At 44.1% G+C, this 17,030-nt stretch overlaps 1 protein-coding gene across 3 annotated transcripts in view; it reads right to left on the bottom strand.

Moving 5' to 3' along the window:
- Positions 1-4,897: 4,897 nt before the first annotated feature.
- SYBU (syntabulin) overlaps positions 4,898-17,030 on the bottom strand; it is a 94,917-nt gene continuing 82,784 nt past the window's right edge. For all 3 annotated transcript variants that reach the window (XM_056110092.1, XM_056110090.1, XM_056110091.1), the window contains exons 6-8: positions 10,154-10,357; positions 8,271-8,420; positions 4,898-6,767 (exon numbers count right to left, since the gene is read on the bottom strand). In XM_056110092.1, the coding sequence (XP_055966067.1) occupies positions 5,663-6,767; positions 8,271-8,420; positions 10,154-10,357 (1,459 nt within the window). In that variant the 3' untranslated portion in view covers positions 4,898-5,662. The remainder of the gene's footprint in view (positions 6,768-8,270; positions 8,421-10,153; positions 10,358-17,030) is intronic.

The raw sequence follows: 17,030 nt of genomic DNA, 5'->3' as shown, positions 1-17,030 counted from the left end.
TTTAACATTTACTCTTTTGGGAGTGCAATTGATTCAATAGAGTGGAATGGTTGTTATTTTTCCATTTTAAAGCCTGTTTATACATCCCAGGCACTCAGGGTACTGAGAGCTACTTCGAGCATTTCTGTCTGGAATCAGATCATCCTGTCCACAAAACTAGCCAACGCCTTAAGCTTCCGAAAGGCAAACTATGTTTCATCTTTTATTTATTCCAAGGGACTCATTTGTGAGACTTTGTTGTGAGTAAAGGCACTAATTTTCCATGGGCTATACATACTCAAACCCTGGACAAGGAGGGAACTGAAATAGGAAGGGAAGCCAAGGGGTTGTTGGGGGTGAGGTGTTGTTATGTGTGCTCCAAGATCTCCTGGAGATCTCCTTTTTCCAACAGTGGTTCCAAGATCTCATGTTTGTTTTTGTGTGGATGATATATTTGCCCAGTGACAAATCAATTCAAGTTCCTAGAATCTTTTCGTATATGAAGAAAAAAAGAACACAGAGTTTTAATAAAGTCATGCTATTCATGATTAGCTGTCTCCAATTTGATAACAACACAAATAATTGTGGTTCATGAAGCTCTTCTTCACCAGAGCCCAAGCTTCCACTCCTCTTGAGCTGATGAAAAATAGCATGTGGTTATATTTGTTTCTGTAGCAACAAGTGGATCCCCCAAATGCCAAATGTTTTTTAAAGTGAAAATGGTGTAGTTTAGTGGCAACTAAAAATAAACACAAAGAGGGACTGCAAGAAAAGAAAAAGCATCTACATATTATTCTGGTTTAGACTACAGGAAGGGACTCGAGTCACCACGGCTCATTATTTTTGGGACACTTCCGATTATTCACCTCCAGAAATAGTTTGCCTTCCATTTCAGCCAAATCCCTCTTGGGGTCTTGTGTGCTGTGTCAGAGTTGGTATGTGTGGAAAAATGATCTCTCCGAGACAAACCACCTAACTCTACACAAACATACCCTCACGTTTCACATCCAATTCCAGTTCTCTTGGCTAGGGCTTTCCTCCTCCAATTAATCCTGTCTCTTAGACCTCAATGTTCTTTTCATGTACAAAAATATTCTCTATCTACTCTCAATATCGGTAATTAAAACACTTTTGTACTTCAAATCCCATTGTAAATACTACTTCAATACTACTTTATTGCTGTTTGCAATAAAATAAAAAAAATCACTCACATTAATTTTTCTTTTCTCTCTTCTACTCACTCATCACCCCACTATCCACTCCAATTTGGTTTCAATCTTATTTCTCTAAAGAAAATGATCTTGACGGTAATAAGACTTATGATTAAAGCTGGTACACTTGAATTTGTTCTCATATTATTTAGCCTCTTGGTAGGATTTCAACACAGTAAGATTCTCTATTCTTGAATTGCTCTCCTCTGGAGCTTTCTAATACTAAAGTAATTGACCTTCTTCTTTATTTTATTCCTGTATAATCTCATCTACCTCATCCGTTCAACACTTAGGTAATCACTGAAGAGCCCTAATTTGTGGTATAATTCTGACAGTTCTCAATAGTTCCACATTCCTCTTTGCAAAGACCCACTTGACCTTTCCACATAGATATTTTGTGAGTTCAAAAAGTGTGGGTGCATGCTACATGCGTTTGGTGTTCAGGGGCCACTTCCCCACCCTGGCTGGCTGCAATGGGTGCACGAAGGAGGAAACAGGGGTCTTTTGGGGTGTTAGAAACTAAGGGCAACAAAGGCTTAAGTCAAGTAAATGTGACAGATGCCCAGGAGTAAATATATTCAGAGTCAATCAACTCCCAAGTTACAAAAATCATAGCATCAACTGTCTTCCTGTGTCTATACAAAAAGGACATTGCTCTAAAGTAAGCTATGCAGGATATAAAGGAAAGAGAAACGCAATATTTCACTTGCATATACAAAATGCAATGTCCTTAGAAGAATTGGACTTTACAAGTCACAGGGTCTGATTTGGGAGTATAAGTGATTAACAGCTAGGGGAAGCAGAAAACAGAGGTTAAAGATAAACACAGAAGAATGGAAGTGGCTTGGAAGAACTGTGATGACTGTAATTCAATAAATCTAAGCTCCCTGCTGCAAGGGAGAAAGGACAAACCAATGTTATATATTGATTTTATATTAATTTTATTATATATTGGGCTGGAGCGATAGTACAGCTGGTAGGGCATTTGCCTTGCATGCGGCCAACCCAGCTGACCTGGGTTAAATTCCTCCATCCCTCTTGGAGAGGCTGGCAAGCTACCAAGAGTATCTCACTCCGCATGACAAAGCCTGGCAAGCTCCCCTGACATATTCTATATGCCAGAAAAAAAAAAAAACAGTAACACAAGTCTCACAATGGAGACGTTACTGGGCCCGCTCGAGCAAATCGATGAACAACAGGAGGACAGTGCTACAGTGCTATTACTATATATTAATTAATACATAAATATACAAAACATTCTACATATAATTAACATATTATCTTTTTATATAATTACTATATTAAAGCAATATATTAATATTGTTTAAATATTCAATGATATTTAATAACTCTAATTTATTTTCCCAGACTTTGTTCTCTTTAACTCATTCCATTCTCAGTAGGAAGCACAACAACATGGGCTGGAGTGACAGTGAAGTGGGTCAGGCACTTCCCTTGCATTGCTCACACCTCGGTTTGTGCTGTGACCCCTGAGAATAGAGCCAGGAGTGATCTGTGCACCTCAGTCCTGAGCACCTCCGGGGGTGAACCACCAAAAAACAGCAACAGCAACAACAACAACAAAACATCACAAACCTGGGTGCTTTAGCCATATAACCAGAAATTCATCCTTAATTTTAATTTTTTTTTTGCTTTTGTGTTTTGGGGGTCACATCTGATCATGCTCAGGAAAGACTCCTGGCTCTATGCTCAGGAATTACTACCAGCAGTGCTTGGGGGACCATATGAGATCCCAGGGACTGATCTTGATTTGGTTTAGTGTAAGGCAAACCAACACCCTACTTGCTGTGCTATCTCTCCAACCCCTTTATTTCTCCTACCTCCACACCTCCAATCTTCTGAAAAATAATATCATCTCTACCTTTAAAATCTATTTTTAATTATCTAACACAATAGCTGTATCCACTTCCACCTCCAAATTGTCAAAATCACACAAACTATTATGAATTATCCCTAAGTGACCTCACTTCTTCCATTTGTGCCTGCTGACAACTCATGCACTTAGAAGTCACAGTTTTCAAAAAAAGAAAACCAGATTTTTTTCAGTCCTTTAAAATTAAAAGTTCAAGCCAATTCTATGTAACCCCATTTATATGACTCATTGTAAACAGCATTTTGTTCACTTCACCTGCTTCCCCACTTGTCTTCCCTACCCACAGTCTACTCAATCCTGCTGCTAGAACTTGCTGACATCTTAAGTGCCACAGGACTTTCTCATATTTTTTTTTTGAGCTGTAAGGGGGAGACCCTCCAAAGTAGTACACAGAGGCCACAGGGGCCACTTCCAGTGATACTTATTTAACCATGTGATGGCGCAATGCTACAGCCAGTGAAGGTAGTGCTGCTCAGTCCTCGCAGTGCTCAGGAACCATGGAAACTCCCCTAAAGTGCCCAGGTATCTCCAGGGCTACCTCTGGAAGTGCTCTGGAAACCATGTGCTGGGAACTGAATAGGGGTCCACCCCTGTGCTAGCTTCCCAGCTTCTGGATTGTTCTTTTTTGCAATCTTTTTACCTCTTTTCCTACATCTTCATACAACTGGTTTTCTTTTTTTGTCCATTAGCACTGGTATTTCTTCAGAGATGTGATCATTAGTTTCACTCATGTCTCAATTAAAAGATCTTTTATCATAAAAAATGACTTGTTTGTTTCTTGGCATGTTGGGTGTCTTTCAAAGGCAGCCGAGTTCCTCGTTAGGGTAGAAACCTGTGTGTCCCCATCATGATTGATGCCAACTGTGTAAAACCCCTAGCTTAGCATAAATTCGGTTGTAAAAACCCAAATGCAGGATAAATGAATTCATTTAACATTGACTTTTATAAGTGCTCTTAGAAGACTTTTAGAAGTCCTCTGCTCTTCCAAGCTCTTGATTTACATCTGTGAACAAAATAGAACAAATTGAACAAAATAGAACAAACAAAATTTAAAATCCTTAACCTCAGAGAACTGATATTTTGTGGAGGAGATGGACAGTATCCAAGGCACATACATGGAAATAAAGTTTATTTCAGGGTGACAAGCGCTTTCTTTGGAAGGGGCCTCTAGTTGAGAATGAACTTGGGATATTCTCCAGGTTTTTATGTAAAGTGGAAAAGGCATTTATTTTGTACACACTTGATCATGGCTTAGCAGATGAACTATGAGATCTGGGGTAATCAACCTCTTTGAAGCTCAACTTCCTCGTCTGTAAAATAGAGATGTAACTAATTCACAAAGCTGGGAGGAGCAGACAATGAAGGAAACAGATAAAATATTATCTCATCCTTTCAAACCCACTCATCCTAGTATGCCAATGTAAGGAAGGCATCTGATACTGCATATTCTGCCTCTCTGCACCCCTAGAATGCTCGAAAATAAAGCCAATCTAACTTACATAAAACACTTAATGAACCCTTACTGTGTAAATATCCACACAGTGGATAATGAAGCCTTACTGTGTAAATATCCATAGAAAATTACATAAACAAGTATGTGAAATTTCAAAGCAAATAATCAATCTACCTTGATCCAATACGTTTTTAATAATTAGAGGAGGAAATCTTCACTTTCACTAAAATTAGTTTTTCTTTTTTTATATTCAAGCCAGTATCATTTTTTTTGACAGATCATGCTTGATAAAGGTGAAAAGATCTACTATCCATTTAAATTATATATCTCATGATATATCAAAGCAAAACCACAGAGACCATTATATAGGAGGATAAAACATTTATTTAAGTGGAAACACTAATCTTTCTTCTCATCATGCTGAAGTTGTGGTTACGAACAGTCTCCAATAAAACACTCTATAGCACTCTCTATAATAAGCAAAAAATAAGTTAATACATTGTAAACTTACGATTTCACCAAGGAACTGGTTTAAGAACAAACAAGCCATTGAAGACTTTGGAGCTACATTAAGTAAAAAACTTCAAACACTCAACCCTTATCAAATCCATGAAGAGACTAAAAGTGCTATTCAAAGATTTTTTTTTTTCAAACCCATTTCACAAGTACATCTGAATTTTTGGTTACAGTCCCCTGCTATGCGCAAGACCATCGGAATGCTGGAACCATCACACACGGGGAAACGGCACGAAGCAGAAGCAAGGACAAAGCATGCCAGCCTTACAGAAGCTGTCCCGAGAGTGCAAACTTGGCATTTTCTCTTCCTGTACCACGGAGGAGGAGAACAGGAACTTCGGACGACGCGGCAGGGTCCTATGCATGCTTTCTTTACACACGGGCAGGACGCCTGGAAGATTCCTCTGGTTCTAAACAGCAAACAGGCTTCAACTAAACATAGTGCAAATCCAACACGGGGGGAGCAAATCGACAGAACAGACACTGCCGCTGGGGGTGGGGGTGGGGGGGCTGGAGGTAGGGTGGGGGAGGGGTGAATGGGGTGCTGTTTCTCCACCTGGCACCACGCCACACGGGGACTGATTGGCACAGGGAAGCGACTGCTACCCTTCAGCTTTTGACGTGGCAGGCGGTGCGGCGGAGCGAGTGCAGGGCCAGCACGCAGCAGCCCCGGAGCAAGGCCCCGATGTTGTAGATGGGATCGACCCCTCCCCTCTGAGTACTGAAGGCCCACAGGACCGTGGGGACCGCGGGGGCAGCCACGGCCAGCAGATCCACCAAGAAGCTGCTGCTCCAGTACTGCCTGGCCACGTCCCCGGGACGCGACAGGGCGGGTGGGCTGGCGCCGTCCAACCTCTCCTTGGCGGGGCCTGCAAAATCCAGCTCCAAGCTCATGAGATGGTTCTCGGGAGCTTCCAGAGCTGCCTCGAGGAGGCCCGGGGTCTCCACGGGAGACAAGAGCCGGGCTGAGTCTGGGGTGTTCGTTGTCAGATCCAGCAGAAGTGCAGAGATGGGGTGTGGGGTGTCTGCGGGGCAGTCAGGCCCAAGCTCTCCCAGGGTGGCCGGGCGGGAGGGACCTGGGTTCTGGAATCGGAGCATGTGCTGGATAAAGTCTGAGATGGCCAGGCCGTAGGGCACCACGTCTGTCTGCACGGCTCGTTCCACCCCTGTGCGGACCTCCTGCGGCTCTCCCTCCCCAGGGAGGCCCTCCCGGCCCTTGGCCTCTGGGGTGGAGTGAAGTAAGTCCCCCTCGTGGGTCTCTCTCATCTCCTCAAACAAATCTGTGCCATCAGCCAAGCTGTCTCCCAGCAGCAGCTCGCTGTCGGCCGCTTCCTCGGCCACCGTCTCCTCCAGCGTCACCCCATCTGCCCTCTTGTCAAAAGGGGTGTTCAGGGCTAAGCTGGTCTCTGGGGAGTCACAGGGAAAGTCGAGACACAGTTCGTCCCTCAGGGAGCCGCTGTGCGCCATCTCCATGCTCTGAAGGAGAGACTCCAGCTTCTTGTTCTGGATGTTGATGTCCAGGAAGTACTTCTGAATGCCCTTGTCGTTGTCTGCCAGGCTGCTCCTCATGGACTCGATGACCTGCTTGAGCTGCTTGATCTCTTTCCTGGCTTCCTTGAGGGCCAGCTGGGCCTCCACCCGGTGGCACTCTTCCTCGATCCAGTCTTCCCTCATCCTGGCCAGCTGCGACTTCAGCTCCACAATCTCAGATTCCCTAGTAGGAAAGACACAGATTAGCACTGAGCCCGGCAACAAGCAACGTGAGTGCTCCAGAGTCCGCCTGGCACCTCTCTCCACCCCACAGAGTGAAACAGTCACAAGAGTATGAGAATCAGCATCATGGGGGGAGGTAGGGGACTCCCTGGGCAGTGCTGGCAGGGTTCTATAGCATTGTAGCATGGTCCTCCCTTTGTTCATCGATTTGCTGGAGTGGGCACCGGTAGAGTCTCCATTGTGAGACTTGTTGTTACTGCTTTTGGCATATCGAATACACCACAGGGAGCTTGCCAGGTTCTGCCATGCGGGCGGGATACTCTCGGTAGCTTGCCAGACTCTCTGAGAGGGACGGAGGAATCAAAACTGGGTCGGCCACATGCAAGACAAACCCCCTACCCACTGTGCAATCGCTCCAGCCCCTGGCAGAGTTCAGGGAATCATATATATGTGGCACTAGAAACTAATTCCAGTTAGCTGTGTGCAAGGTTGCAAGGTAAGTGCCTGAACCCCTGTGGTATCTCGCTGGACCCCGATGTTTTGCTTTTTTTTCTTTTGGGGTCACACCCGGTGATGCACAGGAGTTACTCCTGGTTCATGCACTCAGGAATTACTCCTGGAGGTGCTCAGGGGACCATATGGGATGCTGGGAATCAAACCTAGGTCGGCTACGTGCAAGGCAAACGCCCTACCCGCTGTGCTATTGCTCCAGCCCCTGTTTTCCTTTTTTTTTTTTTTTTTTAAGGCATCGTATAAGAACTTCATGAACCTTTTCTCAATCCAACAGTGTTTTTTTTTTTCAAGGTTTGCTGTCTTCCCCTATTGCCCTCTCTGGATTGGACAAATCATCCCAGGGATTCCTAAATACATAAACCAAAAGTTTTCAGAAAATAGGGTCTAACTGCACCCTGGCTTGGCAGGGCAGCTACCCTGGTTGGAATTCTGCTTTTTGTCCATCCCAAAACCTTCCTGTGGAAAACCATCCGGCAGAAAATCTGGCCTGCTCCAAGAAATCAAAGGTCTTTCCTCTCTGAGATAAGATCTCTCAAACAAGGGACTTTTCCCCGCCCTTCCCACCTTAACACTCAGCCAAGAATAATGAAGTGCTTCCTCTGGAACAGAAATAGCTGCAGGAATCACAATGCAGCCGCCGTCCTCTCAGACCCAGGGCTGGAGAGGCATGTACTGAACGACTCTGTGGGCCCTATGGGACTGTGCCTGCCACATACAAATAGACATACACCCAGCTCTTTAGATCTGAGTGGACACGCCCAGAAAATAAGCTGAGGTCCCGCCAACAGAGGGAGGTGGGCAGGACTGTTTCAGACCCCCAAGAACAGCCACAGAGGATTATAAAATGACTCTTTTGAGAAGTGGATTTAAGACACCTGACAAAATTAAATGAAATCTTTTTCTACTCTTCCATGGTTTGAGTGTGCGTTCCCCTTTCTGGACAAAGCAACTGCAGTTAAGCCTGGCTATGGAAGAAAGGGGCAGCGGTCACCTCTCATGAAGACGGCGCTCGGATTCCTTCAGCTTGGTCTTGAGGTGTCTCACCGTCACCTCCTTCTGCTGCAGAGGAGTCAAATACTGCTCAGGACTCGGGGGCTTGACCCCATGATTTTCACCACAGGACAGGTACCTTCCGGGCCGCCTGAAATAATCCAAGTAATGAAATAACTTTCTTTATATTCCAAAAAGTGAAGGCCCAGCTCACCCTTGAGGGTGAAGGTAGACAGAGAGAGGAAGAGGGAGGGAGAGAGAGAGAAAGAGAGAGAGAGAGAGAGAGAGAGAGAGAGAGAGAGAGAGTCAGAGACAGAGACAGAGACAGAGACAGAGTGAGAGAGAGGAGAGAGGCAGAGAGTGAGAGACAGAGTGAGAAAGAGGGAGAGGAGGGAGGGGTGAGAACTGTGGTGAAGAAAGATTCCATCTTAAAGTATATGTGTGTGTGTGTGTGTGTGCGCGCGCGCGTGTGCGCACGCGTGCGTGCGTGTGCAGGGGTGTGCAGACCAAAGGGATTTTCTATGGCTTAGAAATGATCTCATATAAAATAATGCCTAATTGTCTGCCGGGTGGCCCGATGGTCCCGAGGAACGCTGTTCTTCTCACACTATGGAGGACAATGGGGGCAGGAGGGAGGGACGGAAGGGAGCGAGATGACCTAACTTTTCACACAATGCGCCCCTGCTCTGAGAAAGCCCAATTGTCATGGGTTGAATTCCAATTGTTTCCAGAGCAGTCCCCAGCAGAAGCACACCATGACCAAATGGGCCTCTCTGGAAGGGAACAGGACCACTCTCCTCTCTCTCCAGCTTGCTTTGGAAAAGAGATACTGAGAGTTCCCCCAAAACTTCCCCAGCAGGCTCCCGGCTACAAGTAGTCCAGAGGGCACTGCTACCCAGAAGGAAGGGGGCTGAAGGAGGAGCTGGCAGCTGCTTCCCTGACTGGACCCGCCAAGCTGGACACTGTTTCTGCTCCCCACACCCCACCCCTCCAAGTTGGCCAGGGTTCATGAGGATGCACATTTCTTCCTCTGGACACCCTCCCTACCCCAGGGACCAATGCATTCCTTGCTTGATCTTCTGCTCTCATTGCAATGTCATCTCCTCAGAGAGACCCTCTGAGTCCTCAGTACTCACTTGCCTGCCCACCACCTCCCAGCTCTTTTCTACGAACATAAAAACAGGCACTTGCTGAATCATCTTACTGCGATTTTTGTCTTGAGATGCGCCACTGGGCTCTGGACACTAAACACTCAGGCCCTTTCTGCTTGCTGGTCAGTGTCCGGCCCTCTAAGATGGGTACCTGGAACAGCAAGACACTCAGTGATCACCTAGTGTCTGAAAGTGCGAGGAAGTATAAGGCAGTGACCCTCTTTTCCTACAGACTCAAGCCAATTGGCTTCCCTCTTGGGTTACTTTCTGCCCTGCGGAATCTTAGTAGAGACGACAACGTAGGGGCCTTCTTGAGCAGTCCCGGAAGTTGATCATCTGAGTGTGAGATAAGGAAAACCAAGTGTTCTCTAGCCAAGTAAGGTATGAGGTGTAAAGCTGCTGTATTGTTCTTTGTTTTTAGTATTTATTTTTATGCAGTACCGGATTTGAACCCGAGATCTCTACCAGTGAGCCAATCCTCTCCTTTCCGTATATGTTTGCTTTCATTCAGGATTTCTTTTGTGTGTGTGTGTATTGGTGTGTGTGTGTGTGTGTGTGTGTGTGTGTGTGTGTGTGGGAGGGTGGAGGTGATGAGGGTGATATGTCGGATCTTGAACCCAGGATCTTTCAGCAAATGCTCTACCACTCAGCTGTGTCACCTGTCCTGTTTGTTAGCTTTGAAAGAAAATTCTGCCAAGACAAGGCGTAAGGGTGTTTGGTAACGGGTGCTCACCGCATCACGGGGCTACAGTCACTTCCTTTGTAGGAACCGGAGTTACTGCTACTTGGAGAAGAAGGTGCGTAACTGGGATGCAGGTGGAGAGGATTCAGCTGGTTCCTGCAGAGCACGGAGAGAGGGTCCTTCTCCCGGGGGGATGGGGGGCTGTTCCCAGACTTGTGCGATGACACTCCATTACTCCGCCCATGGGGACCTCGGCTAGGAGAAAATGCAGGAAAAAATGTTCAAATTCCTTAGGATGACTGGGGCCCCGATGCTAATGTTTTACTCCTCTTCGGAGCTAGTTGCCATTAAGGAAATCTAATTTATAGAGCCTGAAGGCACTGAATCGTTTTTAGGACAAAACTGTCCTGATGAGCCGTCCTTGTGAGCACTTGGGACTTTGCCTCTTGTGTCATTAGCACAGGTAACCTCTCTCTCTTTGCCCTTCTCCCAGATAGTTTGCCATCACCAAGCTTGTTTTGAATGAAGTATCATTGACTGCTTAAGCCCCAGTCACATAAAAATACTGATTTGGTTTAGGTTCACGTTGAGGCTCTTTTGAAGATGTGGTTTTATTCCAGTGATACCTGTTTCAGCTTGAAAACGATTTGGTTTGGTTCCCACTGGGACAAGTAAAATGAGGTCAGTTTATTTGATGGAAATAGAAGAGAATGACAAAATGGCATGAACTGAGCCCACATCCATCTCTCATTTTAACTACCCAATTCCCGCACCTACCCTTGCTTTCTTTCCATTCCCAATGACTTAGCACAACATGCACCATTTAATTGCTAGGTTCTTATTATCACTCATCTCATTGCTCTCTCCTCTTGCTTTGTCACCCCCATCCCACCAAGAAGAGTCACCCATGCATGTCATTGTCTTTAAAACTACTCAATTCTGGTCCCCGCCTCCAGAATAAAGGCCAGGCTTTTTTTTTTTTTTAATTTGTCTTTTTGGTTTTGGTGTCACTCCCAGGGGTGATCAGAGCTTATTCCTGGATCTGTGCTCAGGGATCACTAATGGCAGGCCGGGGTTCCAGGGGTTGAACCTGGCTGACCATGTGCAAGACAAGCATACTATCATTGTACTATCACTCTGGGTCGGAAGCCAGACTCCAATACAGTTCCAGCATGCCTCTAATGGACTGCCCGTCCCTCCTCCTCCTTCCCTCTATCCCAGCTTCCAAACAACTTAGTTTCGAGATGATCCTTTCTCTCTCCGACATCATTTATGTTTGAACTTTTTTCTCTGCCTAGAATGCTCTGTTCTTATTCCCTATCCTCAGCCTCCAGATTGTGTTCTCCACGGAGAAGACATCTTTCTTCCTTAGTCTGGTGCAACTGTTGCTCCTTGCTGCTCTCTAATGCTCCGTGCAAAATTCCCTCCTGGAATATGTTGCTGCATTGCAGCTACTTATTTCTTTGCCTTCCCCATGGACCTTGGGCATCCTGGAGTTGTTGCTGTGCCTCAGGAACATCCTTAATCTTTCCTTCATGGTATACGCTCAGTACTCCTTAAATGAGTGCTAATGAATCAACTCAGTGAGAGTCCTGGAATGGCCATTTATGAGGAACTTAAGCAAATAATATATTTAACAGAGATAAAATATATATATATAATATAATATAACAGAAAGATATAATAATCTTTCCTGCCTTCCTCACAAAGTCAGTACGAAAAAAATCAAATCAAAGAATGCATGTAAGTACATTCAGTAAAGGGTGTGTGTGTGAGTGTGTTTGTGTGTGTGTGTGTGTGTTTACTGCCAGGAATCAAACCCATGTCTTCAGCTTGTTTGGAAGCACTTTACCACTTAGTCATATCCTTCACCCTATTCAGTAAGCTATAGGGGCAATTCAAATGTAGGGTATTATTACAGGGTAAAACTTGCTTGAATTTCCCTGTTAATCTAGTCCAGACATTTGACACTCGCTAAGTAAAATAAGCAAGCAGCTTGAGACTGTTAAATTACTTAAACAGGATAACAGGTATGTGTCAGGAATATGTCCTGTTGACATTACAAGAAAACAAAGGAGTACAAGGTACCTTTCATAGAGCAGAGCTGCATTTTGCCAGTTTTAATAATAGCTGTATCCAGCCCTGTGTACATGTGGATGTGTTCACATACTTGACTCCAAAACCATAGAGCTTTGCTTGACATCAAATACAGTATCAACAAGCTGTCAACTCAATAAGCCAGACATAAGGGAACATCACCAAATTCTTCAGTAAAGCAGTTCTTTCCTTTTGAAGCAATCCAAATGGACTATTTTCTCTTCGTGAGGGACACTTTATAGGGAACAGATGGGCTGATGGCTCTCTGACAAACCAGTGTTGGCAGCCCCGGGGTGGGGAGGAGCTCGGACCATCGGAAAGTTACGCACTCTGGTTAGGATTGGCTTCTCCATGCTTCACTTCTAAGTTTGGCACCAATGGGCCTATTTCTTCATGCAATTGGGAGATATAAGGAGGATTAACCACCCCACAAGTTAGGAGAGAAAGCAAAGTGCTAATTCCTGCTTTTGACCTGGAATTTCTAGTTGAATTAACCTCCTTGAGGTCTTCTCACAACCCTTGATGACTCCAGAAACTCCTGAATATAGCACACTTGTTCCTGCCATGCTATTAAGCAGATACAGTGATTCTCCCCCACCCAACTCTACTTCCATCATTCTATCTACTCTATTATGTGAAAGCAACTGAGTCAATCAGGTCACTGAAAGTCAAGTCCAAAGGGAACACAGGTTTCCTCAACTATTTGAAAATGAATCACTTCTAGGAGACTTTTTATAAGCAGATGTGGCCTAAGATTTATGTGTGATAATTGGAGTTTTGCCAGCGCTCCAAAATAACCTATCAAATCAAATGAGGCAACATAAAATAGAAAGGAATACATACACAGTCATCAGTGGTGGAAAATGTACACTGGTGAAGGGATACATATTGAAACACTATATGACTAAAACCCTATCGTGGACAACTTTCTGTTTATCTTCATTAAATTAAATGAAAAAAAAAACACACAAAAAACAGGCATACAGTCAAAGCAGGAATGACAGGAGAAAGACATAGGTTCTAGAGATGAGTGGTTGCGGAGAAACTGGAAAATTCCTCTCACTGTTTGGGGGTCAGGGCTTCATGAAGGCTGACATAAAATGAAGGCCCATGAGGCTGGAGCTATAGTACAGCAGGAAGGGCATCTGCCTTGCATGTAGCTGACCTGGGTTTGGTCCCTGGAATCCCATATGGTCCCCTGAGCACTGACAGGAGTAATTCCTGAGTGCAGAGCCAGGAATAACCCCTGAGCATCACCGGGTCTGACCCAAAAAGTCAGAAAAAAAAAACAACCCAAACAAACAAAACCAGCTAAGGCCCAAAGCACTTCCACTTTTGCCTTTTAATTTCTTTTAAGAGTAAAAAAAAGAAAGAAAAAAAGAACACTGTTGGAGTTTTCTTTCAGTGAGCAAAAACAGGTACAGCAGAGCTTCAAATAACATTAGTTTGTTCAACAATGTTTCATTATCATCTTGATGAGAAAAAAACAACCCCAGCAGGTACTGAAGGAAATTCCATTATTTGGGAACTTGCTTTCATGATATGTTGTTTCTATTAAGCTTCCAAGAATCTCTCCATGACAGTAGGTGAAGAGGCCAATTAAGCAAAGTGGATAACTCAAACTTTCAAGAAAAAATTTGGGAGTCCTTTACCTTTAATGGAAATAGAAAATGGTTTTCCTTCTATGGAAAATGGTGTGGATATTTCTCAAAAAAAATTGCAAATAGAACTTTCATATCATCCTCCACTTCCAGTGCTAAGCAACTATTTAGAGAATACAAAAAAAAAAGCACCAATTCACGGAGCTGGAGCAATAGCACAGCGGGTAGGGCATTTGCCTTGCATGTGGCTGACCCAGGTTTGATTCCCAGCATCCCATATGGTTTCCTGAGCACCGCCACGGGTAATTCCTGAGTGCAGAGCCAGGAGTAACCCCTGTGCATCACCGGTGTGACCCAAAAAGGAAAAAAAAAGCATCAGTTCAGGAAGGAAAACACACATTCATCGAGGCAATATATAGAAGAGCCAAGATACATAGGTTCTAGAGATGAGTTGTTGCAGAGAAAATGGAGAATTCCTCTCACTGTTTGGGGGTCAGGGCTTCATGAAGGTTGACATAAAACGAAGGCCCATGAGGCTGGAGCAATAGTACAGAGGGAAGAGCCCGACAACAGGTGTGTGAGTAAAGAAGATGCGGACAATACACACAGCAAAGTACTGCTCAGCAATAAGAAAAAATGAAATCTCACCCTTTGCTAAAACATGAATGAAGTTGAGAGTGTCAGGCTAAGCAAAGTAAATCAGAAAGGGAAAGACAAATACTGGATGAGCTCACTCATACATGGTTAATAAAGAAACAAAGCAAGGGAACAGTCAACCCCCAATGAAAACAGAACTTTAGCTCCAACAACAGAATGGAAGTCACAAAGTGGGTGGGGAGGACAGATGTGAATATGTTGGTGGTAGATGTGGCATGGTAACATTGTATTCTTGAAACATAAATATTTGTACTCTCATAAACCATCAATAAAATTTAAAAAGAGAGGGTAGGAGAGATATCTCAAAGGGCTGAGCACAGGCTTTGCATATGGAAGGCCTGGGTTTGAGCCTGGTATCACATTCTCCCTCTTTTGCCCGAGAATTGCCATGAACAACTCCCCAGTAAGGGTCTAGAGGAGCACATGAGCATCTCTGAGGGGGCAGGAGTGACACCCTCCACGAAGAAAAATAAAGCAAAGGATATCTGTATATTATTTTGAGTTAGAACACAGGTATTTAGGTACTGCCTATATTACATTTAAAAAACCACCACTGATTTCCTTTGTGTGATATATGCACAAAAATGCATGGTGACACACAACTTCAATTAGAAGAGGTTCTTACAAGAATTTGTCCTTTATAAAGAAGAAAGCAAGAACGTGTTATATTATCAAACAATTTTAAAGTGAAATCAAGATATCGCATATCCTTCAGACAGTATCAGATCATTTGTGATAGCCAACTTTTAAAACAGAAGTTGCTAGTGCTATAAAGAAAAATCTCACCTTAGTTCTTTGCATTTAGCTTAGTTCAAATGCTAACACAGAGGGGGCTGGAGCTATAGTACAGCGGGTAGAGCGTTTGCCTTGCACACGGCCGACCCGGGTTCAATTCCCAGCATCCCATATGGTCCCCTGAGCACCGCCAGGAGTAATTCCTGAGTGCATGAACCAGGAGTAACCCCTGTGCATCGCCAGGTGTGACCCAAAAAGCAAAAAATTAAAAATAAAATAAAACAAATGCTAACACAGATTATGAATGATGATGAATAAAGCATTTTGAGAGGAAAAGCCACAATTCCACATTGGTCATGGTTCTGAACTGGCAAACTCAATGCTACTCTGGTGGACTAAAGGAGTGTAGGCCAAAACAGGAGAATTTTGCTGGGCCCTTCTGCATCCCTGAACCCAGGAAACCGTTATGTGAGAGTGAAAGAGATACAAAGGAGGAACCCTCAAAGGGAATCCACAGGAATTTCTGTTTCTCAGATCCTGCCCTCTACTTCAGATAACAGTGCTGTGATACCTCCCCCCTTCATCACCACCATCATCATCATCATCATCATCATCATCATCATGGGTAACTCTATAGGCTGACCTGAGTCTTCCCCAAATTTATATGTTTATAGAAGCCCTAACTCCCAGCACCCAAGCAGGATTTGGAAAGGAAAGTTATAATAAGTGGCATTCCAATTAAAAGGAGGCCCTGGGTTTAGGCACTACTCTAATTTGACTAGTGGCTAAAGATGAAGACAATGGAGATGTTACTGGGCCCGTTCGAGCAAATCGATGATCAACGGGAGGGCCTTTACCTTACCTTACCTTAAAGATGAAGAAGGAAATGTGGACACAATTGGGCAGAGATAAAAATGATAAAGAAAAAAGGAACAAGATGGCTACTTCCAAATCAAGGAACCAGCCCTCAGGAAGAAGCCAATCACGCCCACACCTTGATGCTGGACTTCTCCAAAATTTGAGACTCCACAATTGTTGGAGCCAACTAGACTATAACATTTTATTACGGCAGTCCGCACAAGGCCTGTCAACACCATCATTACCCTCATGATAATCACAGCCATCCTTCCCACTACATCCACTCCCGCCCTCCACATCTATTATACTTTTACCTTTAGTGACTTCATCGGCTGTTTATTGACCTTCCTAAGTTCTGGGCCATGTACTCAACACATAATTCCTTGAACTCAGCAGGTAGAGATCTCCAGAATCGGAAATTGGGACAGATGATGAGGCTAACAAACAACGGAGGCTTGAGAAGGGACAGCGAAAGCTTAATACAGGATTAAGGTGTTTGTCTTGCATGCAGTCAACCTCCACCACAGGTGTAGGAGTGACTGCTGAGCACAAAGTCAGGACTAAGCCAGGAGAAGCTGGGTTCAAGACACCAATTATGAATAAGCCTAAGAAATCAAGGATTCAAGACTAGAACATTTTCTGCTACTCAATATCATTTACATTACTTTGGGATTTAATCATAAACACAAGTTTTATAAAAAAATGATATGTAATACATTTTGCTGCTTCTATAGGTCAGACCTTTTTCCTTTCTGCTTTTTTTTTTTTACCTGGAATCACAGGTAAGTGCTAGTTTCTTTAGCAGATTAGAGAAACCATTTACTCTCAGAGCGAGTCACCTCTGATTTATATTGAGAATGTTTATATTCATGGCCTTGATCTTAGTAGAGGTACTTTGTTGCCAAAATAGGTGACATTTGGGGATAAAGCAAAGGTGTTTTTTCACTGTGGACATCATTCCTGTTATGGTATGCTTTAAA

Source organism: Sorex fumeus, unplaced genomic scaffold (genome assembly GCF_029834395.1).
Source record: "Sorex fumeus unplaced genomic scaffold, SorFum_2.1 ptg000002l, whole genome shotgun sequence".
In the NCBI taxonomy this organism is placed as follows: Eukaryota; Metazoa; Chordata; class Mammalia; order Eulipotyphla; family Soricidae; genus Sorex; species Sorex fumeus.
Note: the sequence above shows the minus strand (reverse complement) of the source record. Positions and strands in the feature narration are given on the sequence as shown.